General features: G+C 45.5%; 1 protein-coding gene across 1 annotated transcript; it reads right to left on the minus strand.

Annotated features, from left to right (window-relative positions):
* Positions 1-1053: 1053 nt before the first annotated feature.
* ATP6AP2 (ATPase H+ transporting accessory protein 2) lies at positions 1054-24009 on the minus strand. Its single transcript, XM_040999922.1, has 9 exons — positions 23831-24009; positions 18156-18286; positions 15953-16084; positions 8703-8798; positions 8416-8553; positions 7390-7443; positions 6298-6447; positions 3991-4110; positions 1054-1521 (listed from the first exon to the last, which is right to left on the minus strand). Exons 1-9 carry the CDS (start codon positions 23868-23870, stop codon positions 1333-1335), a joined length of 1050 nt encoding a protein of 349 aa, XP_040855856.1. The 5' UTR covers positions 23871-24009; the 3' UTR covers positions 1054-1332.
* Positions 24010-27503: the final 3494 nt, after the last annotated feature.

The raw sequence follows: 27503 nt of genomic DNA on the forward strand, positions 1-27503 counted from the left end.
AAGCGGGGCTGCTGGGATTAGAACCAGTGCCCATATATGGGATCCCGGGTGTGCAAGCTGAGGACCTTAACCACTACGCCATCACGCCGGGCCCTTTTTTGGGGTTTTTTAAAAAATGATTTTATTTATTTTTATTGGGAAGTCAGATATACAGAGAGGAGAGACAGGAAGATCTTTAGTCCACTGATTCACTCCCCAAGCGGCCGCAATGGCCAGAACTGAGCCAATCCAAAGCCAGGAGCCAGGAGCCAGGAGCTTCCTTCAGGTCTCCCACGCAGGTGCAGGGTCCCAAGGCTTTGGGTCATCCTCGACTGCTTTTCCAGGCCACAAGCAGGGAGCTGGATGGGCAGTGGGGCCACTGGGATTAGAACCATTGCCCATATGGGATCCTGGTGCATGCAAAGCGAGGACTTTAGCCGCTAGGTTACTTTATAGGGCTCTGTCCAACAGGTTTTTACACTATAAAAAATTTAGTACTGAAGTGGAACAAATTTGGAATCATTCATAACTTTGTCACTCCTTATAGGCATTGGTCCACTTTTACATGAAAAGTAAAAATCATCCATTTTCATTTAATACTCTGCAGAATGAAATTTTATGCATACTGTAGTAAATTTATAGGTGAAAGGTTATTGAAGCAAAAACATGATTCAAGGTATCTTTCCCAAAGATCTGGCTCTAAAAGTATAATTGTAAGCATCTAGACTCCACAAAGCTAGTCTCCCCGTAGATCACTGCAGTAGCTTCAATATCTGTACTAGATAATAGAGCACCAAACTTGCAGAAGTTCAGAAAGCAGCTACCCTGTTCATCAGTCCTAGGGCGAAGCGACTGTGTATGCACACCCACGTTTGAAGGCTGCAACAAGTTAAAACACCTTTCTCTTGTTTCAGAGATATTTACATCAAATTAAGACATTTATAAATGGTTCATAGATACAACATCCCAAACATGATCTTTTTTCCTATCTTGTGTGAGAAAGTTGAGCATTGATGTTTCTGTAATAAATTCAGTGTACTTTTCCAGCTTAAATAACACAGACTATTCCAAGCATTTTACATCTTCATTCAGTGCATATTTCCAACTTTATTAAATGGAATGAGATTATATTACATGGGCATGTCATAACAGTCGAGCTTATTATGGAATCTGTCACGGAGTTCACTTGATATCAATACTACACTTCACTCTGAAAAAATATCACAGGCACAGACAAAATAGAGAACATTTTTTTAAACAAATTTAAAGTATTGTATCTACTTCAAACCACACTAAAAGATACATTTTAATAAAACAAGCAATTCCTAAACTCCTTTCCTAAGCCTGACAAGTTCAATCCATTCGAATCTTCTGGTTTGTCATCCTATAAATGATGCTATCATATCCGGGATCCATGTTCCAAATATTGTAAGCAGTGATGATCACAGAGAAGGCCAAGGCGATCATGATCCAAAGTATCATGTTGAAAATCACTGGATACTGAAAATTATAGTTATATGCAAGGTTGTAGGAACTTGGATTCTATAATGAAAAAAGAAAAAAAAATCAACAGGGAAAATTTTTTTCAAAAGCCATTCTTTTTCAAAGATTTAATTATTTTTACTTGAAAAGCAGAGTGCCAGAGAAAGCAAACACAAGAGAGAGAGAATCTTCCATCTGCTGGTTCACTCCATAAATGGCTACAACAAGTGGAGCTGTAGGCCTGTCCAAAGCCAGGAACTTGTTCTGCATTCCCTACACATGGGTCCAGGGGCCTAAGCACTTGGGGCATCTTCTACTGCCTTTACAGGCCATCAGCAGTGAGCTGGATTGGAAATGGAGCAGCTAAAACTTGAATTGCCATCCATATTGGATGCCAGTGTCACAAGTCAAGGCTTCACTTGCGCAGCATCTGCCTCAAGGGAAGAATTTTAAGATTGGAAATAATCTCAATACAGTGGCTAGGAATCATTTGTCTAACAGACATTTATTCATAACCCAGAAGATATCACTTGCACCAGGAGGAACTAATGGGGACCTTTGTGGAGAGGGTAATTGGCAGTACTGGTCGTAGTATAAACTGGTCCAACTGCTTGAGAAAAGTTGGCAACACCGAATGAAGTTGAAGGTGTGCATATGCTGCACTTCAGGAAGCCCACAGCCTAGGGAAGACATCTATCTATACCCATTCCAGGACACACATGAGAACAGCGACAGAATGCATGGTTGTGGTATACGCACACAAGGGTTGTAACAGCAATGAAGTGACAGAACTACAGCCATGTTGATCACCTGGCATGGTTTTCTTAAAGGCAATACTGAGCGAAGAACCAGAAGAAGATGTGCAGTGTGATTGTATTTGTAAAAAATTCAAATACAGATGAAACCAGATGATAGCACACATGTAGCCCAAGTATATATAAGGAAAAGCAGAGCATGACAGAGTTAATAGTCACCTCTGGAGGGGGACAGACAGACCGAGAAGGTAGGAGCTCTTGCCAGGCACGACTGTTCTCTTAAGCCACGGGGAGTTAATATTTCCATTCTTTTACTAGTATTAACTAGCTTATAATTTTAAAGAGGGAAACAAATGGTGCATCAATCCCATCACCTGTCTTGGAGCCGGAACTGCCAGGCCTCACAGGAGGGGAGAGGAGAGGAGAGAGGATCAGTTCCTGGCCTGACAAAGGCATTGATGATAAAAGTGAATTCATTTTGGCCCTGAACACTTCAACAGTAGGACGACAGCAGGACAGGGAATAGAATCAGAGAAGACAGGGAGAATCTGGACTTGTGCCTAGGGGCACGGAGAAGTCAGGGGCCACTTCTAGACAGGAAGTGAGTGACATGATTTGGCTCAGGTTTGGCTTAAAAAAGGTTAAGTCTGATGTCAGTCTGTAGGATGGATCTGGGACAGGCCAGCAGAGCAAACAGGGAAATAGTTTAGAAGGCAGTGCCATAGTGAGGTGTGAGAAATGAGGGCATGGTGCCTAGCAGTGCAAATGGAGAATACCCAGGTTCTATCTGTCCCACTAGGAGGACTCGATCAGCATCTCCTTACACTAAGGGAAGCTGGGCATTTCAGCCGGGGCAGAGAATGGGGACGTATGTGTGTGTGTTACCCGCAGGGAGCTTAGGGTTGAAGTGAAGGATCTCCAATCCTGGAAAGATTATTGGCTTCTCTTCATAAGCAGGTTCCCTTTCCCATGCCTTTGACAGGGATGACTCAATGAATTTTAGTGTATTTACAGAGCTGTACAGTCATTGGCACAACCTAATTTCAGAACCCTACAAAGAAACCTCATGCTGAGGCCTCTCTCCCCTGGGAAGCAGGACAGACCATGAGTACAGAAGGGTTGGATGTACCACAGTGATGTCTGTGACACGACAGAGGGAATCAGAGACTGCTGAGTATTCCACAGCACGTTTCATACTAACTTCCCATTTCAGAGCATTCACTTTGGTCTAGTGTGTTTAGCAAAAATGGTCTAAGGATTTGAGATGGCGGCTGCAACTAACCAGTGACAAACACACATATATTTTACCATGGCCACCGACCATGCCTCCAACCCACTAAATGCTTAAGATCAAAGAAGGAGCCTTATCAAAAGACTGTTGAAGTCAAGTCAAAGTAGAGTTGTGCACAAAAGGGTCACAATGAACCTGGGTCACAGAGACGAGGCACCTCCTAGAGGAGTGGCATCCGCAGGCGGTGGAAGCCCGCCAGCCCCTCAGGGGCACTTCGGGTGCCTCCTCGTGTCTACCCATATCTGAATGGCCTTTTTGGTTTTGACAAATTTGATTTTCATCCCAGACTCAACTGCTTGTGTTGTGTGATGACACCCACAAAGAAGTGAGCATTACTGGCAAACTGTAAATGAGAAAGCTTGCCTTCAACTGAAATTGATTGTCCGATTCACCTTTGTGTCACCACAGAAGCTACAGGATTGGATCTGTTTTTTTTAAAGTGACCTTTCTAAGTTTTAAAGCAGGATGTAAAATCATACTCACATCTTGTTTTATCTCAAGGATGGTCCTTGCCTTCCTCCCGGCGGATGAGTCAAATGATTTGATAGTCACTAATTCCACCACAGCATTCCCACCATACAGATTGTACATGTCATCTGCAAACTGAAAATCTCTTATTAATGTTATTTGTCTCAAATACATCTTTATCTCTTTTAAATGGACAAAGTCTTTATGCAAAATGGCTCAACTGAGCTAATTAACATGCATCACTCACATTCTTTTTTTAAAAAAAATGGCTTATAAATCATTAGTGTAGCCATAAGCCATATACTTACTGGTGGTTCACAAATTACACTATGTCTTATTATTTTTATTTTCAAAGATTTATTTATTTTTATTTGAAAGGCATAGTAAAGAGAAGAGAGACAGATCTTCCACCCACTAGTTCACTCCCCAAACAGTTACAATAGTCAGAGCTGGGCTGGTCAGAAGCTGGGAGCTTCTTCCAGGTTTCCCAGGTGGGCCTAGGGAGGGGCCCAAGGACTTGAGTCATCTTCTGCTGCTTTCTCAGGTGGATTAGAAGTGGAGCAGCTGGGCCCGGCACGATGGCGCAGTGGTTAAGGTCCTCGCCTTGCACACCCGGGGTCCCATATGGGTGCCGGTTCTATCCCAGCAGCCCCGCTTCCCTTCCAGCTCCCTGCCTGTGGCCTGGGAAAGCAGTCAAGGACGGCCCAAGGCTTTGGGACCCTGCACCCATGTGGGAGACCCGGAGGAGTCTCCTGGCTTCGGATTGGCATAGTATCGGCCCCTTGCGCTCACTTGGGGAGTGAATCATCGGACGGAGGATCTTCCTCTCTGTCTCTCCTCTCTGTATATCTGCCTTTCCAATAAAAAAATAATAAAAAATAAATCTTTAAAAAAAAAAAAAAAGAAGTGGAGCAGCTAGGATTCCAACCAGTCCCCATACAGGATACTGGCACCATAGGCAAAAGCTTAACCTATAATGCCACAGTGCTAGCCCCTACACTATGTCTTAGAGAGGGCCAAGTCTTCAAGGTTTTGATTATGTTAAAATATTCAGAAAAGCGTTGAGCTTGAACAGCTACTAAAATTTCGAAAGTGGTTGCTTTGAGACTGAACTTGTTGGCATATAAACTTGGGGAGGGGGAAGAAGGAAGGGAAATGAAGAACTCCTCCTGAAGTGGGGCCTTTGATGCAGTTTAGGACAATTGGTGTCCCATATCACAGTGCTGGGTTCTAGTTCTGGCTCCGCTCCCAACTGCAGGTTCCTGCTAACACCCACACTGGGAGACAGTAGGTAATGATTCAAATGCTTAGGTTTCGGACACCCCTGTGGGAGAGTGGGCTGAGTCTGAGGCCTGGCTTCGACCTGCTGCAGTCTGTGCTGTTGGGAGCACCTACAGCGTAAACCATGAGTGGGAGACTGTTCCTCTCTGCCTTTCAAGTGAATCAAAAGGAATCACAATAACACCCAATCTTCCTAACTGGTCTCTGTTTAATCACAAACTTCTGCAAGGCCTTACTAAAGAAGTTCAGATGAGCAACTTCAAGGGCAGAGGAGACAATGCATTTCTTAAGCACCTACTAAATGCCTGTTAGTATGCTAGGTGTTCTGCCTTGACTGTCTCACAGTGTTTAACATGTACAGAGTTTTAGTTCAGGAAGATGAGAAAGTCCTAGTGATGCAGGTTGTGCAATATGTCAGTGTATTTAAGGCCACTAACACATGATCATACCACTGAGCCCAGCACAGTAGCCTAATAGCTAAAGTCCTCACCTTGCCTACACTGGGATCCCATATGGGCGCCAGTTTGTATCCCAGCTGCTCCACTTCCTTTCCAGCTCCCTGCTTGTGGCCTGGGGATGCCCCAAAGCCTTGGAACCCTGCACCTGCGTGAGTGACCTGGAAGAGGTTCTTGGCTCCTGGCTTTGGATCAACTCTGCTCTGGCCATTGCGGCCACTTGGGAAGTAAACCAGTGGATGCAAGATCTTTTTTTCTGTCTCTCCTTCTCCGTAAATATGGCTTTCCAGTAAAAATAAATTTTTAAAAAAGTGATTACAGTGCTAAGTTTTACACATTTATGCAGAATCCACATATGCAAAGTACTGCACTGGGGGTATCACTTGCTTTCTAATGCTGCTCCTTCCAACACTGGAAAAAAACTCCCACTATGCATTCCCACTTCTGACTCTACCCTTGGCCACTGTGATAAGGAGGACCCTGCAGAAGGCACAGGAGACTTGACTCATGTTTCCTGGAGCAGTTTTCCATGTGGAGGCTAAGAGACCTGGGCACACTCCACACTCTTACCCACACTGAAATTTACCTTTTGCAGGGCATTCACAAGGATCTTAGAAGCATCTTGAAATTGCTCAGAGTCTTGTCCATAACGTTTCCCAATTTCATCCAAACCTGCCAGCTCCAGCGAATACAGATCTGGAGAATGGTCCTTGGCTAGATGCTTATGTCGAGACAACTGGGGAGAAGAGAGCAAAACGCGGCAGCAGACAAAGTAAGGTGTCACACACAGCCATTCCAAGTGGTAGGCCTTATTTATTGACCCATGCCAGTGTCTCACAGTACACGAATAGTCTAAAATGGGGGCAAAGGCAACTGGTTTGAAATAGGAGTTTTTGATAAAAAACAAACCTAACACAATCTTAGGTTTAGGAGCAGTGCCTGGACTCTGAATCTTTAATGAAAGCTCTTCAAAACCTGCCTTGCTTTTAAGACTTCAGACATGAGCTAGGGGGTGAAAGAATAGAAGGGTAGACCAGCCTCAGCCTGATGAGTTCAGGAATCTCCGAGCCCCGGCGGTTGGAGCAGAACACACCTCCCACTGGCCTCTCAGTGGCCTCCTAGGGCTACAGTGCTTGGCTTGCAGAACCTCTGCCTCCCCCAAGGTGACGCCCGCTGAAAAGTTTAGGAACTGATTTTGGCAGCAAGCAAACAGCTAAGGGCTTCCATTTTAGCCACAAGGATGATTTTGTAAAATGCATTCACCAGAAAAAAAAAAAATTCAGGCAGATTTAGTCTCTTCTTGACTTGGTCAGTAGCACTATTAGCTCCAATATTATTTCCATGGTCAGCCCAAAGATACCAGAATCAAGTCTTAATATCTTAGAAAAAAAATTGATGGCTAAGTTAGGACTATAACCAAGGTGTTCTTCTTATTTCCAGGTCTGTATTCTTGGAGAATATACTGTCTCTCTTAAAGGTATAAATGTATTTTTTTTTTAAAAAAGTATAAATGCAAAATAATGACTAAACAGGAGATGAATTTAAAACTCCCTAACTTTGCAGTTTTCATGAGATCCTAAATATCAGACATCAACTTTCCTACTGTCCTCCAGTATCATTCAGGGATCCTCTAGAAGCTAAACAAAATGGAACTAAGACGTGAGGGCTGTCAACTTACCAAACTTGAAATGTCATGTAATACTTGCAGTTCAGAGAGAAAGAGTAGGTCAACCTTCAAAGCCAAAGGAAATGAGCGTTATTTTAAATATGCATCAGAGAGCTGTACAAGGGGACCTCAGCAATCATGGAAAATGGAATTAAAAGACATGTTTTTTTTTCCATAATGTGCATTTCCCATCAACTATTTAAAGAATGCTATGATTTCAAGTTTTCTGCACTGAAATAAATTTACCTTTTAATTCCATTTTTCCACAGACTTTTTGAAGTTCCCTTCTGTTTGCCATTTATCAAATAAGGCACAGGATATTACAGATGTCAGTCACGAAAGAGAACGCATACAACTGTGCCCCCCTTGAGAGATTCGCTTCCATTGCAAAAGGTTTCAAATGCTGTTTCCAAAGAAAGAGGTGACAGCCATGCCCTGGCAGGGTGATCACCACTCCATTTTTCATAGACCCGCATTCTACAGTGGGGTTCCCTCCAGCTGCACTGCACTGAGATCCTGCCAGTGGCCCAGTTTGCTCACTCCCTTTGACCACTTTCCCTGCTGGTGGTCTTAGCCATTCACAGCGGATAAAGAGGATAGGTTCCTGGCAGATACGTCTCTGCAGTTATGAGGGTGCGTGGGCAGGTGGGGAAGCCACAGGGCAGGAGCCAAAGGTAGGGGTGACTCCAGAACCAATGGCACTGCACTGAATAGTGGCTTCCGTGTAACCATGTCTGCAGGTTTCACCAGCCAGTAAGGAGACACTGTGATCTTTGGTCTGTCCCAGAATTAATTGGGGGTGGGGGATGGTGGGGGAAATGACACAGCCCTCATGCTAGAATGTAACACTATTTCCTACAGCTCAGCTTACGAATCATGAGACCTGTATGAGCATACCAATATAGACTCTAGTATGGCACAATAATTGCACAACTTTCGTTTTCTGAAATTTCAAAGTTTCCAACATTTCAAACAGCATGAGGAATGGGAAACGAATAATGATATTCATGTATTCAATTCAGCAAACACACTCCTTACTTCATTGTTCCTACTCAGAGAGTTGAGGGGAAGGGAATTGAGAATGGAGTTTTCTTGAAACAGGCGATTACGGAGCTGTCGCAAGGTGACTGACAGGTCTTCAAACACGGAGTTTGCCTTCCCCACCATATATACTCTCTGCAAGGAGAATCCAAAACACCAAGTTACATTCCACTGATGAATCTCTGTACACACAAGACTGACAGCATCGATCATAACCTGAGTTTTAAAACTATAAAAATTATGAAAGGCTAGTTTTCAAAGCATCAGTACAAACTATTACTTACTTCCTCACTGGGAGCCAACTGCAAAACGACTGGAGTTTCTTCAGAAAACAAGGAGTGAATGGAATTGGCAACGTTGTCAAGACTAAAAGGAACGGCCTGAAATTTAAGAGTAAAACCACAATTATTACCTGAACCAATATAGGAAGGAAAATCATGGAGATTGGCATTAAGCAGGAGCTGTATTTTAAAAAGGGCAATGGGGCTTTCCATGGTAATAAAGATGCAAATCATTTCCAAATCAAGTCGCTGCTCCAGGGCACGGAAGATCCAAGTGCCCCCTAGAGGTCTAAGTCTATATTTTGCAACATGCCTAAAGGGAGAACTAACTGGCTAAGGTCTACCACAGATCATTTTCTGGTCATTTGTGTATGCGGAGCAGCAAAACATTTGGTTTCAATAGTGATTCAATGTACCACAACGAATGTGTATTCCACAGTAAAATATTAACTTGCACTGAAGAGAAGGAATCGGAACAGAAAGAAATGCAGACCCAATTTTTCTCTGTGAAACTTTAAAATTGTTCCCTAAGAGCTGGGGTTTGTCTGCAGACCTTCTGAAGATCTGTAGACAAGGAGTGTAACGTACACAGCAAAAGTGAGGACCACATGACAATAGTAGTCTGAAAAAAACCAGTTATGATTAAGACCTAGTTTTTCCACTGGATTTTTTTTTTAAAGCAAATTATAACATAATAGACTGCACAAACCCTGAGTTCCCAGCTCAGCAAGTGTTGACAAAGGAATGCACTTGAGTCACCCAGCCAGATTAAGACACAGAGCACCAACAGTGCCTTGGGAGCACCCACTTATCCCCTCCAGGGTAGCACACTCTGACTTCTGGCATGGCATATTTGTTTTGCTTTATGTTATTTAAAAAAGATATATTGGAACTAGTGTTGTCACAGAAGTCAAGCTAAGCCACTGCCTGTGCCCACAGCACTTATGGGCAGCAGTTTAAGTCCCAGCTGCTCCACTTCCAATCCAGCTCTCTACTGATACACCCTAGGAAGACAGCAGAAGGTCCAAGTGCAGCTACTACCCACATGGGAGTGGCAGGCTCCTGGCTTCAGCCCGGCCCAGCTCTGGCTGTTGCAGCCGCTTGAGGGAGTGGACTAGCAGATGGAAGGTCTTTTTCTCTCTCTCCCCTTTCTCTAATTCTGCCTTTCAAAGAAATAAATCCTTAATATATATTTTTTTCTTCTCAAAAATACTTGCTTATATTATTCTAACAAGTAGTAATGGTTTTATTTTTGATTTATTTATTTGTTATTGGAAAGGCAGATTTCCAGAGAGAAGGAGAGAGAGAGGAAGGTCTTTCATCTGCTGGTTCACTCCCCAAATGAATGCAATGACTGGAGCTGAGCTGATCTGAAGCCAGGAACCAGGAACTTCTTCTGGGTCTACTACGTGAGTGCAGGGTCCTAAGTTTTGAGCCATCCTCTACTGCTTTCCTTTTTTTTTTTTTAATCAATTTTTAAATTTTTTACGTTTCCTGTACTGCTTTCCAAGACCACAAGCAGGGAGCTGGAAGAGAAGTGGAGCAGCCAGGACTAGAACTTGCTTCCATATGGGATCTTGGCTCTTGGAAGTGGAGGATTGACTACTTGAGCCATTGCACTGGCTTCTGATGGTAGTTTTTTAAATGGTAATTTTTCCCCCCAGTAGTTTCCTTTAATATTTAACAGTTCACGTTCATAAGTAGCAAATTAATGCTAATGTAGTACAGGCAGGAATCAATGTGATTATACACATCTTACTGATGAAATCCCAGCGTAAAAATTAAGCTTATCAATTTCAGGATACTGCAAAATGAAATCAATTTCTTATCTTATTCAGGATGCACATTAACTCTTCTAAAAATTCTCTTAAAATGAGTTGATGAGTAACTAAAGAGGGATAATGAGTAACTACAGAGAGCTCAGACTTGTAAAATCATACCACAACCAGCCTGCTTGAGGCAGCTGCAAGTGGTTTTGCCATTGTAAAGATCTCTTACTCAGCTTTGGAGGGACACAAGATACTTCGAATAAGTTTAAAGTTGAAATATATGTATACAAGGGATCTTCACAAAGTTTATGGAAGAAGTGGGGGTTTGGCCTTGGGGTGCAGATAGAAGCATCCTGTATCACAGCGCCTGCTTGGGTCTGATGGCCCTTGCCAGCCCCTGGTTCCAGCTTCGTGCTAATGCGAACCCTCAGTAGCAGCAGTGATGGCTGCAGCTGCTGGACTGCTCTCACCTACACAGGAGACCTGGACTGAGATCCTGGCTTTCAGTCTCAGTCCAGTCCTGGCCATTGTGCACATGCGGTGCAGAAACCAGCAGATGGGAGCTTATGTGCTCTCGCTGCCTACTAAAAAAAAGGTCATGAAAAATGTGTATTAGGATAAAACTGCATGGATATAAAAAAAGATTTTTACTGGAAAGGCAGATTTACAGAGAAAAGAAGAGACAGAGAACAATCTTCTATCTGCTGCTTCACTCACCAAGTGGCCACAATGGTTGGGTCTGACAGGAGCTTCCTCTAGGTCTCCCACACAGGTGCAGGGGCCCAAGCACGGTGGGTGTCCTCTGCTGTTTTCCTAGGCTATAAGCAGGGAGCCGAATAGGACATGGAGCAGCAGGGACATGAACCAGTGCCCAATTGAGATACCAGTGCTTAGAGGTGGAGGATTAGCCAGTTGAGCCATCATGCCAGCCCCATGCATGGACTTTTATGGGGGTGGGGAAGCCATCAAAACAAGCATCTTTTAATTCTATTTCTCACAAACTTTGAAGTATCCCCGTACATGAGCAATGACACTAACCCGCCAGCAACATTTTGCCTGGTGAAGTGGCACTGTGTTTAGGGAAGTTGCAGATTAAAAGTCACCTGTCCCTAAGCCATCACACTGGAGAAGTTGATGAACTGGAAGAAAGGCAGACTGAAAAAAAAGGAAGTGACTCCATACACAGCTAAGTTAGGGAAGTAAAAGGCTTGAGTGCTAAACATCTATTTTCTCCCCCATATTAGAAGGCTGTCCATATTTGTCCCAGAATTTTTGTACTCCTATGACATAAAATCTAATTAAAGTTGCAAACTAATCAAACAGGAGCTTCATTAAGCAGAATTCTAAGACCATCTGTTAGGTAGGAGGTTAGAAATTCGCCTGTGTGTGTGAGAGGGGAATGAGGAAAACAAAGCAGCAGTAGCCGCCTGGCAGCAGCCCAGCATTGCCCACTGTGCAGTCCTGCCCACACCCTGTAACTTTACAGGTGGTCCCAGCCTTTCCCCCCAGGAAGGCTGCCCAGGAGAATCCCCTCTGCCCAGCCAGCTGGGCAACATCGGGTGACAAAGCCTTCCCCGCCCTCCCCCAGGAAGGCACCACCTCTGTGCGGTGCCAGGTGGGCTAGCCAGCTTGGGAGCACCGAGTACGGAACAGCCAGGGATGTCTCTTGCTTCACACTCAGCAGCCCCTCTGTCCTGGAGAAGAGGGAGGAGGGGAAGAGGGAGAACGGACCCTGTGCCCAGGCTGAGTGCAGACGGCGTGCTCAGCTCCCAGCCCGCCTGCCCACCAGGTGTGTTCCCTCATTCAGCCCTGGCCCCTTGCCTTCCCCGGCCTGAGGAAGTGGGTGCTCTCGCTTGGGTCCTGTCTGCAGAGGTGCCCATGGGTCCTGATGGATGCCCTGCCCCTCTACACCTTGCTGACCATTGCTGTCCCACATCTGACTTCCTTCTTGCGAGAAAACAAGAAGCTACCTCAGCCATCTCTGCTAACACTTCTAGATCTTAAACACTATTGTTGAAGGGTCTGTGCTCCAAGCCTTACATCTCACTCCCCAGCTTTGGTCAGGAAAAGTATATTCTGAGCGGCCCATGAAAAGTCAAGCAATAGAAAGAGTTGCTTGCCCAACTTCCTGGTGTGTGGAAGGGGACTGGTTAGTTCCCTTTCCAGTGCTAACTTTGTTGCTATATGCTAATGAAAGTCTTGAAATGGCATTTTGGACTTTTCTATTTAAAGGAACACTTCTACATTGATTTGTCTCAGAAACTGCACAATAAATTGGAAAAATACCACTTGTGAAAATAATCTGCCTTTCCATCTGCATATGGTTCCTTCCTGCTTTACTGGCATTTACCGTGAAATTCTTCTGGTTTCTAGAAGCTCACTAATTTTCAATCTTGGCCCATCTACATTGTCTAACATACACATATAAGGCTATACATTTCCCTTCTCTTACCCCTTCAGCTGCACCCCACAACTTTGTAATATATACTACACTCATTGTTATTCAGTTCCAAATAATTTAGAAATCTCCACAGTGATCTCCTCCTCAAGCCATGAATTATTCACGAGTGCATCTATTCTCTTCTGGAGCAACTCTCTTCTTGTTGACTTTCTAAAATAAATTAATTTGAGTTATATATACACATGGCTTAAAGAGACAAACAGTTTCCTAAGACTTCGTATGCAAATTTGCCTCTTTCCTCATTTCCTATTCCTTTGAGGCACTCACTTTTCAATCCTCTAATTGCTTCCCTTTGTTTTTAGCACCATCTCTAAGTAAGACACTCATATTGCTGAATCTTGATGTTTCCCAGTTACTGTCCATTATAGAAAATATAGGTTTACAGCCCACAGCCCCTCCCCCGTCTCAGGCCAGTACTCTGCTTCTGGCTCTTCCTCTTCCCAGCAGTTCTATTGGGATTTCCCTATATCAGTATCATTTTGTTATTATATCTATAGGCATAATATTCCCAGCCTAGCCTTATACTAAATAATTGTTACTTTTCCTTTCTGGTTCTTCTGGTCTGCAATAGCAATGATGAGAAATCTGTCATTCAACTCTCATTCCTTTGTAACCCTGATGTCTTTCCTGTCTGATAGCTTTTAAGGTTTGCTCTTTCCTTCTTCAGTTTCTCTAGATCTAGATATTGATTTGGCTTTAGCCTCCTGGGTGTTCAGTATGCTTTAAACCTGAGGAGTCACAGCTGTGGTCTGTTCTTATCATTTCCACACATATATTCATCTTAAACTGACAAATCATTGTAGATATTTATGAGGTACAGTGATGTTTTGAACTCAGATCACTGGATTCAAAGTCCACAGTGCTAACCATCACACCATAGAACCACACACCTACAGTGATGTTTTGATATGTACACATTGACACATTGTAGAATGATCAAATCAGGTTACTTTACAAATCCACTGCCTCACATACTTTTCCTTTTTTTTTTTTTTGCATATAACTAAAACATCTAATATCTACCCTTTAAGCAACTGTGAAAAACACAATGTGTTTTTATTCTACCATTCTTTGCACCATTCTGTGCGATACTAAAACATGAGCCAGCAATTTCACGCAAAGGAAATGGAAGTAAGCTGAAGGGATGGCTACACTCTTGCCCATGGCAGCCATAGCCACAACAGCCAAGACAGGTGAGCAACCCACACATCTGTCCTGAGATGAATGGGCTAAGAAACTGTGATGTAGCCACACAACAAAGTATTATTCAGTCTTAACAGTGCAACAACACAGATGAGCCAGGATGACGTTATGGTAAGTGAAATCAGCCAGGCACAGGACAAGCACTGTATGATCTCACTTCTACACAGAATTGAAAACAGCTGACTTACACATGTACAGAAGAGACTGGTGGTTAGCAGAGGCTGCGGAGGGGAAAAGGCTAGATCTGAACAGACTTCTCAACAACCATTGTTATTATGCTCATATTTAGCTGCGCTGTGGTTAGAGCAGGTGCTTTACATGATGTAGAATTCTTCATCCTTGAGATGTGCCCTGTGACCCAGCACACAGGTCATTTTTGCAAGCATTCCACCATATGTGCCTGGCAGTAATTTACCCTAGGCCACAGCAGTATCCAAAAAACAATTCAGTCTTCCCCAAAACTTGGCATCACACAGATCACAGTCTTGTACAATGCCATGACATTAGACTTTTAGAAATTGGTAGTTATTTTGTATTGACAAAAGTACCACATAACATAAATGTGTTATAACTGCCTCATAGTTTCAATTCTTTCAATTTTTTGATACTTTTAATATATGTACTTAAAAATTTTCTTGGAGATTGGTTTAAAGGGATGGATTTTATTTGCTGCACCTGCTGACTCTCTCATGACTTTTTTTTTCAAGAGTTTTGTAAATGTGACTCATCTTCAGTGTTTTTATCGAAGGAGTTCCAGGTTGTGGAGGTGTCCTTATGGGGGGGGGGGGGTCACCTGAGTTGTGATGACCCAGTCTGTACACAGTACAAATCCTATAATTCTGACTTCTCTCAGGTGACTCTTTGGGACTCACAGACAAGGGTGGCAAGCCAGCTCCTCAGGAGCAGCTGGAGTTTCACTAGTCTTCAAGGAAGGATGATAGCATTTTGTGGTCCCCAGCTCTCTGCAGAGAGCACAATTTCAGCGTTAGCTCCTGATAAACTGTGGCTTCTGAGCTAGCTAGTTTTTTTTTTTTTTGTCTTTTCTTAAAAAAAAAAAAATTTATTATTTGTAAAGTAGGCAGACAGGCAGGTGCAGTTGATTCCCCAAATGGTCCTAACAGCCAGGGCTAGGTCAGCTCAAAGCTGGGAGATGGGAATTCAATCTAGCTCTCCCATGTAGGTGGCATGGACCCAACTACCTGAACCATCACCTGCTTCCCAAGGCTGCGCATGAGCAGGAAGCTGGAATTAGAAGCAGAGCCAGGTGGTCTGATATGGGATGCACACATCCCAAGTAGAGCCTGTTACTGCTGTACCAACTGCGTACCCCCAAGTGTTCTATTCCTCTCTGGCACTGTGCGATACCTTTCTTGCTTTCCCGTTTCGCTACACCTGTAGAAATGATTTTGCCAAGTTCTGTCTGGCACTTGGGGAGGAACACTCACTTTTGGCTCCATCACTTGCGGTGACTGAAAGCCCGGAAGAAGTGAGTCTGCAAGCCTCTAGTCTCCTTACACATGGAGATGCCACGCTGCAGGAAAGGCAATGTTCCTGGAAACTCTGACAGACTATTGTGAATGGGATCTTTTAATTCTGATCTCAAAAAGTGCTCTCACCTGTATGGAACAGCCATGTCTCAGTGAATTGACATTCACCATGTCATGTTCTCAGAGAAAGTGTTTTCCAAATCATGCTAAGGAAACTGTGCTTTCAAGAAATTGTGCATCAAACCAAGAAGAGGATGTTTAGAAGATAGTTCATAATGACAGCTGACCAAATCAAAGACTATATCCCCTTCATTTCTTCTAGTTGGTACTCACATTCTCCAATGGGTATGAAATGACATCTTCCGGAGGCAGAGCCAGTTTGTCGACTCCCTTCACCAGCACCATAATAGTGGCCCGGGGCCGGTGGAATAGGTCACCCACTGCGAGTCCTGGCCAGGAGAGGTCCTATGCAAAAGTAAAAAATGGTGCTTAATGATGAATGCAGGAAATCACCTCCCCAATCAAAGCATCCGAGCAGAGTTATAAGGGGGCCTGAGGTGACACTGGTTAAGCCAATTCCCAGGGAGAGGCAGCATTTCATTCAGGGTCATCACTGTGACCTCAGCAAGAATGTCAATTTCTGCCTCCCTTGGTAAATTTGAAACAAAATCTCTAAATCATCTGCAATTTTCTGTGGAAAAAGGTGAGTAAACAAAATTCTTTTCAAATTCCAGCTTATAAAATATTATCTTCTTAAGCCAGCATTGGACACTTTCTTTGTCTATATAAGCTTCCCCTTTATATGCAGGATCTTTTTCTTTATCTTTCTTAATGACCCATCAACAGTTATTTTTTAAAAAATATTTATTTGAAAGAGTTACACAGAGAGGGGGAAGAGACAGAGGGACAGGAACTCTGGTTCACTCCCCAGATGGCTGCAACAGTTAAGGTTGGGCCAGGCCAAAGTCAGGAACCAGCAGCTGCTTAGGTGGTAAGGGCCCAAGCACTTGGGCCATTTTTTCCTGCTTTCTCCAGGCCATTAGTAGGGAGCCGGATGGGTAGTGGAGCAGCTGGGACTTGAACTGGTGCCCATTTTGGACACCACCACTGCAGGCAGCAGCTTTACTTGCTATGCCACAATGCCGGGCCCAAGATTTTCATTGAAACATTCTCTTCAGAAGCGGTATGGAAGTGGTGGTCTTGCCCACTTCCCTGTAGCCCTTGAACCTTTTTTACCCCAATTAAATATGTAAGGGTTGTCAAAATAAAAAAAAATTAAAAACAAACAAACAAACAAAAAAACATTATCTTCAGAGTAAGCTCATTTTAAATAAAATTCCTGTTGAAAGTAACTCATTTTAGTTTGCTGATAATTATTTCTAAAGGTTAACAGTCATTTTTATTCATATTTAAGGCTATAAAGAATTAGCTACAAATTTCATCTGAGGGCCAGCATTTGTGGTATAGCAGCTTAGGCAGCCACCTGCAATGCAGGCATTCCAATTGGGCACCAGTTCGAGTTCTGGCTGCTCCACTTCTGATCCAGCTCCCTGCTAATGCACCTGGGAAAGCAGCAGAAGATGGCCCAAGTGCGTGGACCGTGCCACCCATGTGGGAGACCCAGATGGAGTTCCAGGCTGCTGGCCTTTACCTGTTTTAGCTTTGGCCCTTATAGTCATTTGGGAGTGAAACAGTGGATAGAAGATTGACCTCTCTGTTCATAACTCTGCCTTTCAAATAAATAAATAAATAAATGAATAAATAAATCAAGAAAGAAAGAAAGGAAAGAAAGAAATTTCACCCCTAAGTAGAAACAACCAGTTGCATTTACTTTGGTTGCGTGATGAGACTGCAAAGAGTTAAGGGGCTCCACTTTAGGCACAGCAACAGAGGGGCTCCCAAGCAGAGCTTTTGCTTTGAAGCGTGAGAAGAAAGTTGCTTTGGGTGACCCCTGAAATCTAGAGACTGTATTAAAAGCACCACACTTAGAAAATGGGAGGAAACAATGACGGTAGGACAGAGCCAATTGCTGTGTCCTTGCTTTTTAAGCCCTCAGCTCCAGAGCTCTCTCGGGAGGCCAGGATCTCGGCGCTTCTGTTAACAGTCTACGTGCGTGGCCAGCTGCTGCAATAGGTTCTAGTTTTGTTCCAGCCGAGCAGGAAGGTCCCAGGCTGCCCTGCAGCTACCAACCACATTATCTGCAGAACCTCAGGCGGGATGTAGACACAGTGCCATATCACATGTTGCAAATCGATGTATGCCCTGCACTGAAGTCAAAGCCAAAGCTCATACATGCCGTTCATACTGGGACAGCGGCATTTTTTTAATGGACAAAGGATTTTACTACTCTGACTAGACAACGGCATGCCTCATGGCTTATGACTTGGCTTCAGAAGCCAAGCTTGAGGCACTTCACCAAATCCTCCAGCTCTACAAAGGGGCTTTTTCACTGGGTTTATCTGTTGCAAATGGAGCTATGTTGGTTCGTTGCTTTCTTTGAGAAGCAACAGCAGCCATTCCAAAGTGGCACACATACTTCTTTCACAGAGAAGCCCATGGACAGTGCAGCCACATCTGGGATTCGCTCTCCTGAGATGGGCCAGTTGCCATTTCGGAAGACCACAGACGCTGGAGATTTTAAGATACTGAATTCATTGCCTAGGACACCTGAGGAGAGAGCAGATTAAGAAGTGAATCACAAGCACCACATACCTCTTGCAACCCATTGGGAAGATTATGAGATGTAATTCGTGCTTCCTTCTTTTCTAATGACACAGCACATCAAGCTGAGATTGGACAAAATGCTGAATCCTAAACAACACATTACTTTTCAGAGGATCCTGTTAAGAATTTATGTCCATGTACTTTGCTGCAACAAAGATATCATTTCCAAAGCAGGATTCCCCTGATGATTCTAGAAGCCTTCACAGGGGGCACACAGAAATTTGGCAAGAATTAGAGATGGGTGACAGGAACACTTCATCTGTTTCATGGAAAGAGGTGTTTCCCAAACTCTAGAATCAAAAATAAAAGCTAATAAGACCTGTAAGAAAAAAAAGAAAAGAACTCCATGGCATTTGAATGAAAACAAAACAAAACAGAAAACCGTCCTGGCATAGACAAAAAAAAAAAAAAAAGTGAAGAAAGCTTGGAGTCTCTTCATTACTTTTATCATCAGTCCAACCAAATCCAAAATCACCCAGTTAGCGCAGCAGCTTTGCGTATCTTAAGATGGCCCACATTCTTGCTAGGTGAACCTAGTGAAACACAGCTGTCAAATGGGTTATCAGACTTTAGAAATAAGCTCCAGAAAGAGGATTTGCAGTTGACACATGAAGAAGGTGAGAAAAGGCCTTCTGCAGTTGAGAGTCAGCCCGTTCAAGACTCCGGGGGCTGGGATTAGACAATGAAGGATGAGCGGAGGGGCTATTTTACACAGCCCCCAGCGCTCAGGATGAGGTGTCTGACTTCCACATACATGTTATGTACTGACCTGGTCATGTGTAGCGTCCACAGGGTCAAGCAGCCAACTCAGACTTCTTAGTTCCTGTATAAACATTAGCTGCAAATCCAGAAGAAATTGGAGTGTGGAAGGGTGGGGGGTGTTCTCTAGTATGGGGCAGTTGGACTTCAGTTAACTCACAATGTTATTCTCTTGACCTAACTTATCATTGAAGGGTATGAACCAAGTTGAAAGCAGCAGTGACTGGGTGTTGCAATGTTGACAGTAAATAAAAGGCCTCACAGTGGTGCTGATACAACCTTAGGAGTTAGGAGTTTAAATTCAGTCACCAGAGCAGGAATTTCCAAAGGGTTCTAGCCAAAGGCAGACCACCACCAAAAAGACCCAGACAGACATCTGAGTTCACTGAGCAGGGGTATAGCAGAAGCAAAGGAAAATGGGACAGCAAGAGACCCACACTTTCCATGTGCATTTGAACAACCCGCACCCCCCCCCCCCGACCTGGAAAAACCACTGTGTCGAGCTGTGGTCCGACTCAGCAGACTCCAGCAGGGCTGTAGCCTCATCTTGATAGTTGGGAGTCTGCTTGCAGGCTGCCTGCACACCAGGGCATAAGCACCTGACAAAGCCTTTGAGTGGCCTCCTGCCCACACCCATCCCCACAGCAATTCTGCTTTCCTGAAGGTATCCTATCTCTTGGGAATGTCTGGTAGGAAGCCACCTGGACACCACCGTGATGGGGGACACCCCCATTCCCCCCACCGGACTGACAGCATCATGATGGCTGGCAGACAACACTGCCGTCCCAACACTCTTGCCCTTTGAAGAACCTCTCCTTGAGCCAGCTGCCAGAGCTTCTGTACTAAGGTCTCGTGGGCTGTGTGTGGGGGGCGGGGGAGACACTAGAACTCCTCGAACCACCTGCTCTCTCGCCCCCACCGTTTACAGCAGCTGTGTAGAATACAAGCTCTGTGAAAGCCAGGATTTTCCTGCATCTTGTTTACAGCAGGCTGGGAACGCTGGGACTTCGGGGCTGGGAACGCTGTAGCCTGGCACATAGGGGGAGCAGGGCTCACTGACTGCTTAGTATGAAATGAAGTGGAGTCTCCTGTCGGCCACCTCCTTTGCCCTCACTTGGTTCTTGCACTGTGGCGTAAAAGCATGTTGGGTGTGGGGGGTGCTGTCATGCGAACATTATAACCACACAGGGCCCTTCCTGTGGTCCTCCCAGGCTCCCAGCCTCTTCCCTCCCAACACCCCACCCCCCTTCAGAGGGGGAGCAGTCTGCCACCTCTGGCTTCTCTCCTGCCTCTCACCTATGTGCCCCCTGACCTAGAACAGCTCTGACCTTGTCACTGAAATGACTGAGCCACTCCCAAAACCATCTTTTAGTGCTGAAAGCCCTAAGCATCACCAGCAGCTCCTTCCCTCCGTGGGAATCTCCTGACTGGGGCCTCAGGAAGCCAGAGTGCCTGGTTTTGCTTCCAGCCACTCTGCTGCCTTCAGGCTCTCCGCCTTAACAGCCATTGCAGCCATGCTGCTCCAACTTCATACACCTCCCCCTTTCGAGCACAGCACTAGCACAGTCCCCATCTGCACCTGGGGCACTTCAAAAAGTTCAGGGAACACAGAATTAGGTTTATTTGGGGAGTAAGAAAATTTTTGAAGTCCACACATCTTTTTTTGGTATTATATATATATATATTATATATATCACAAACTATATATACACATATATATTATATATATAGTTTGTGAACTTTCTGAAGATCTTGTGTATAACATCAAAGTCTGTGGAAAAATAGAATTTCATTGTGCACATGTTTACAGCATTTTGAAGCACCCTGGGGGCCCAGTGCAGTAGCCTAGTGGCTAAGGTCCTCATGTGGGCACTGGTTCGTATCCTGGCTGCTCCACTTCCCTTCCAGCTCCCTGCTTGTGGTCTGGGAAAGTGGTGGAAGACAGCCCAATATCAGCATCCCAAAATCAGAGTATCTTTTTAGATCCCAGCTGCTCCGCTTCTGATCCAGCTCCCTGTTAATGTACCTAAGAAAGCAGTGCTTAGGCCCCTTCCACCCAGGTGGGAGACCCAGATGGACTTCCTGGATGCTGGCTTCATTCTGGCCAAGCCCTAGCTTGTTGTGGTCATTTGGGGAGTCAAGTGGTAGTTGCATAACTTCCCTTAACTATTCTATATGTATGCATGTGTGTCGCTGTGCCTTTCAAACAAATATTTTAAAAAACAGACATAAATGCTAAGTTCTAGTACATTCTCATGGCACTCCAGCTAGCATACTGTGCTTCTGAGATCTGAGGACTTCACTTCTGACCCTCGCTGCTTTTCCAGTCTACAACTCGCCCATCCACTCCTAAGGCTGTAAACAGTAAACACATACTAATGGCTCCCTGATCTTTATTTCCAGCCTCCATTTTCCTAGAGCATTAGACCTACACACCCAACAGTTTATTGAGCATTTCCATGGGCTCAGGAGGTTCACAACTGAAGTCACCATTTCGCCACGTGTTTCTCTATCTTCCCTAATAGCAAGATGACATCACCTTCCACTTAGCTGCTCCAGTGGTGCATTCTGCACCACTCTTATCCGACCCCTGAATGCTGTTTCTTTTCCCCCCTAAGTATCTCCCCTCCCTGGATGGGCCTCACCAGGTTGGTGGCAACTGCCTGTCGCGTGCCCCCATTAATGTCACTCCCTGGTTCCAGCATCCCACCACTTTGCAAATACACATCTGCTGGGTCATTATTTTGGCTTACATACTTTCATTCCCTTCAAGGCAAAATCCCAAAAACTTCCAGGGAACCTCAGCAACCTTATTTCCGGGACCTCCCCAACCCAGTGCCCAGACAGCCTGGCCCCACGAAACCATCTGCTCTTTTGGTCTCACGCTCCTGAGCTTTCCACACCTGCTGTTGCTTCCCACCATAACTTCTGGCATGTCTGCACTTGTAAGACACTGCTCCTAGGGTCACTGCCCGCAGGCAGCTAGCTCTTCAGTGTCCTGCTCTGGGGGCATTCCATCAGGAGCTTGTTACGACAGGTGGATGGAATCAGCCAAGAACATCCCCAAAATGGATCCTACTTTTGTCCTCCAGGTTAGCAGTGACTGAATGAACTGCATCTTCTACAAGGCAACCCTTCAGACTCCATGTGTTTCCCCTTGACCTTTCCTTTCCAGGCTAAACATCGGGATTTTTTTTTTCTCCAGATGCTTCTCATGACCTGGCATTCATCACCCAAGTTCCCTATGTTTCTTGTTCCCTTTCTCGCTCGTTCCTTAGTTTCCCCTCTAGTCTCATAACACCGTTTTGAAGGATTTTTATTCTTTTTCTGAAATGGAGAAGGCAGAGCTGCTAACCATGTTTTCCATTAAGTCATGTTTGGTCATTGCGGAAAATAACCATTTAATCTTGGCAGACAAGCCCAGGCAAAGCAGAAGCCGACAGGATCAGAACCCTGTTCTGTGAGCACGACACTACTCTGATACAAAAAGCCTGCTCAAAGCGCCCAACAGGACCAATTCCTTGGTCTCTTGATCTCAGACCCAAAGTAAACAGCAAAACCCAAACCTCACGGAATCACAGCTCTATCGAACCTACATGAAAACTTGGAGTTTCAACAAATGTTCAGTTCAACTGAAATTATCAGAGGGAAGATTCTTTGCAATTTCAAAAGCAGTGCACCCACTCTGCCAGCCTGCTAGCAACCTGACCACTTGTTCAGTATGAATGAAAGTATGTCAGCCCAGTCCACCACCATCACAGCCCGCTCTACCCCCATCACTGCCACATTCTTGCACAGTCCTAGGACCTGTGCCACAGCATGCCGAATGCAAGAGCCGGCCCCTCCCCCGGGGAGCCAGCAGATCTGGATTCAAATCCGCCGGCCCCTCCCCGGGGAGCCAGCAGATCTGGATTCAAATCCAGGCTTGCCGCTTACTCCCTGTGGGGGCTGGGTAGTGTATTTGGGCTCGATCAAGCTGCAAAGATGAGGCCCATACCCTCTTCTAGGAATTGCTGCAAAAGAAAACACGTTACCACACTACAAAGCAAAAGGCCACATACTACTGGACTTGCACTCCTTTTACTAAATGGTAGCCAACCTGGGCTCCAATCGGAAAGCTGCCATGTATTTGTGACCCTAAGGAGGCGACTGACATCCTACTTTCCCTTAAAATGAGGAACTGTGACACACTCGTGCGAGGTGCTCTATATTCGCCTGAAAAAAATACATAATCACATAAAACAATGACTCCACCTCAACTTTTACGTCTTGAGACATCTACAAGGGAGGGGAGGCCGTTCTGTCCACTGCTAACGACAACCACTGGATATTAGGGCACCACGTCAACGCAAAACAAGGCAACAGCCCGTGGAGGCTAGGAAGTCGGCTTACCCTTCGTGGCAGAGGGCTACGGTTCAACAGTTCATTGGGAAAAGCATCCCCGTCCTCCGAAGGGCCTCCGGAGCCGGAAAAGGAGGCTGTGCTGACCGGAGGTCGGCGACGCGGCAGGCGGAGGGTGGAGGCGGCTTGAGTCGCACCGCCCCAGCCGATCGCGAAGGCAGACCAGTGCAGAAGCTAGGCCGCCGTCGGCTCCCCGCACTGCGGCACGCGCCCCGCCGCCGCCGCCGCCGCCCACCTGCGGTTGCCCACGACCCTTCGAGCCTCGCGGCACGGCCCCCATTCCCACCCCCACTCCCGAGCGCGCCCCGTCTGCCCGGGGTTCCTCACCTGCCATCAGCAGGGACACGAGCAGAATGAGTGCAGCCATGGTCCCGCGGTGGCTGCAACACTGCAGAGCGACGAGGTAAGCCCGCGGAGATGCCGAGCCACAACCGCTGCGTGAGCAGGAGACGCGAAACGGCTCGTTCCGACCTCCTGAACCAGTCCTTCGCTCGCCTCCGCGGGGATAGATACCTCCTTCTCCACCAATCGGCGGCTACGCCGCAGACGTCGGCGGTGACGCAACTCGGGAGTCGTCAGCTTGATGGGCGGAGCCTCAAGTGACGGATCGAAGGCTCTACCAGTGGGAAGCAAGGCTCGAACAGCCGAGCAGTTCCGTCCCCAGACCCGTGATGACGGGTCACGAGATGGAGGTAGGGTGGGTGGTCAGCCCAGGGCGGATGCCGGAGAGGGTCAAGGGGTCTCTAGAACCCGTGGGGCTAGAAATGCCTCCAGGTGCGGCCTTTTGGTTTGCGTCTGCTGGTGACATCTCCAACCAGGGCGAGTGTCTGCCCGCCAGGAATTCCAGCTGCGGATCTGGGGCGAGTTTGGGGTTATGCTCTACCCAGATCTGAGCACCTACAGTGAGCCGGTTCCGTGGCGTAACTCCTGTCCTCCCAAGAGGGGTGCCAGATAAAATTCAAGACACCCTGTTAAGCTTTAACTTCAGAACGCTTTTAGGATGTTGCAAATATTTCAGAGAACCTCATTAGACTCAAATAAGCATTCCTTGCTTATGTGAAATTCAGGTAGAACTGGGCATCCTGCAGTTTGATTTGCTAAGACTGGCAACTCTACCTCCAAGCACTTTCTCATGCATAGTGCCCAAGTGGGACTGAACGTGCATTACTTCATTCTTGCAGCCATTGCTTCATTTTGGCCTTTGGTGTGTCAGTGTGGGCAGGCGGTTCGTGAGGATGAGTGATGGCTAGCCATTCTGAGCACACCAAAGTTCTGTCTTCCCACAGCTTGTACTCTATTGCCGAGAAGTGGCGCCGTGTAGCATCTGTGGTTGCAAAGAAATGACGTGCCAGCTTGAAACCTAACAGATGGCTCAGGTTTTGGAAGCAAGTAGGGAGAGTCCAGGTACCCAGGACTGTGAGGTATGGCAGGGAGCCAGCCTGCTCACGTGAAGCATGACTGGCTTGCGTAGAGTGACCGAAGGGATTGTGTGGGGAGAGGGACATCCAGAGCTAAGACTTGCAGTTGGGGGTTGACTTACTGAGAATTTCAACTATACATAGAAGAACCGTTGGAGGTCTTTGAGCATTATTAAGAGAATTTTGGGGGATGGCAGGAAGAATGTATTGCTCTTTCCTTACTCCTCACACCCCATTCTTTGTCCCTTGGAATCCACTGTGCAGAAAATTAGGAGACTAGGGTCAAAGGAGTGGCTGTAGGAGCTTGCCCAGGCTGCAGGCTCACCCCAGGCAGAACAGGCCCAACAGGAAAGTAGAGCCAGAACATGTCCCAGGTATGCAGCGAGAGCCTTCTAGAACACGCTTGTTGTGTCCACTTTGAAGCTAGGGAATGCACAGGGAGTTTCTTCATACAACCCCAGGGAATGGAAAATTCTTGACTCTCATGGTTGTACTTTTTTTTCTTCAGGGAAGAATTTGCACAAACGTGACTTTAAAGAAACCTCAAAGTGGAAAGAAAGAGCTTTCCATTAGGAATGTGAAACTGTTATAAACAAAATGGCTAAACCAACTGATTTCCAAAATATCAACTCTATCGTGACTGGCTTATACAAATGTAATCCGTTTTTAAAGATTTATTTTTAAAAAATATTTTCATTAGAACGGTAGATTTTGCAGAGAGAGGAGAGAAAGGTCTTGCATCTGCTGGTTCAAATCTCAAATGACCTCTTTTTCAAAAATCTCAACTTAGAGACATATTGTTATTATTATTATTTTAATCAGAAAGCCAGATTTACAGAGAGAAGGAGAGACAGAGAGGAAGCTCTTTCATCTGCTGATTCACTCCCAAAGTGGCCACGACAGCTGGTGCTGAGCTCATCCAAAGCCAGGAGCCAGGGGCTTCTTCCAGGTCTCCCAAATGGGTGCAGAGTCCAAAGGCTTTGGGCCATGCTTAACTGCTTTCCCAGGCCACAAGCAGGGAGCTGGATGGGAAGTGCAGCAGCAGAACACAAACCAGCGCCCATATGGGGGTCCTGAGGGATGCAAGGCGAGGATTTAGGTATTAGGTTATCGTACTGGGCCCCCCCAAATGATCTCAGTGACTAGAGCTGAGCCAATCCGAAGCCAGGAGCCAGGAGTGTCTTCTGGGTCTCCCATGTGAGTACAGGGTCCCAAGGCTTTGTGCTATCCTCCACTGCTTTTCCAGATCACAAGCAGGGAACTGATGGGAAGTAGTGCAGCTGGGACATGAGCTGGTGCCCATATAGGATGCTGGCACTTACAGGCAGAAGATTACCCAATAGACACATTGTGCAAGCCACAATATTTATTTTTATTTAAAAGACAGAGTTACAGAGACAGAAAGAAACACAGACAGATTTTCCAGCTGGTGGTTGGTTCATTCCCCTAAATGGCCACAACCACCAGAGCTGGGCTAATCTGAAGGAGGAGCCAGGAGCTTCTTAAGGGTTTTCCATGTGGGTACAAAAAAACCAAGGACTTGGGCCATTCTCTACTACTTTCCTCTACTGCACTGATGTGTGCCACTGGATGCTACTTGAAGTGATGACCTATTTGGTAGCCTAAAAGAAGCCTTCTTCTTCTTCAGCATGCCTCCTCTCCCATATCCAGGCCCAAAGGGCCCCCATGCATGGCCTCAAGAGGAGCAGTAGCAGAGAAGAACCAGGAAACAGATGTCAAATTCTGGGCTCTTGAGAGTCAAAACTAGAGGTGCAGAGCCTGGTGTGATGGTACAGTGGCTAAATCCTCACCTTGCATGTGCCAGGATCCCATATGGATGCCAGTTTGTATCCTGGCTTTTCCACTTCCATCCAGCTCCCTGCTTGTGGCCTGGGAAAGCGAGGACCCTCCCTGCACCCACATGTGAGACCTGGAAGTTCTGGCTTCAGATTGGCTTAGCTCCATTGTGGCCACTTGGGGAGTGAACCAGTGGGCAGGAAATCTTTCTCTCTGTACCCCCTTCTTTCTGTAAATCTGCCTTTCCAGGAAAAACAAATCTTAAAAACAAAACAAAACAAAATAAAACTAGAGGTTCAGAGGTAGGATTTGAAAGAATATAACAATGTATTGTGGATGGAATCCTAGAATAGAAAGAGGGAATCCAAATGAACTGTGGGCTGTGATTGATAATGACATTGATTTTGGTTTTCATTGTGCCAGAGGGGTCATCCTCATGTTGATGCTAGAGAAGACTGGGTATATATATATATTGTAAAACTAAAGCTGTTTTTTCAAAAAGACTCCACAAAGTGAAAATGCCACAAAATGGAAAAATCACAGATTGAATCCATCATATATAAATCATTCCTATAAATTCATGAGAAAAAGACAGCCTGATAGAAAAATAGGCAACTGACTTCTGTAGGGTATTTGACAGAAGAGGAAATCCAAAGGCCAATGAACTGGATTAATAAATAGGGAAATGCAAACATGAAACATGAGATACCACAGCACATCACTAGCGTGGCAAAAATTATGAAGTGGCACTGGCATCCCATATGGGAGCCGTTTTATGTCCCAGC

The sequence above is a fragment of the Ochotona curzoniae genome, unplaced genomic scaffold (assembly GCF_017591425.1).
Source record: "Ochotona curzoniae isolate NIBS_2020 unplaced genomic scaffold, NIBS_Ocur_1.0 contig_1274, whole genome shotgun sequence".
Classification (NCBI taxonomy): Eukaryota; Metazoa; Chordata; class Mammalia; order Lagomorpha; family Ochotonidae; genus Ochotona; species Ochotona curzoniae.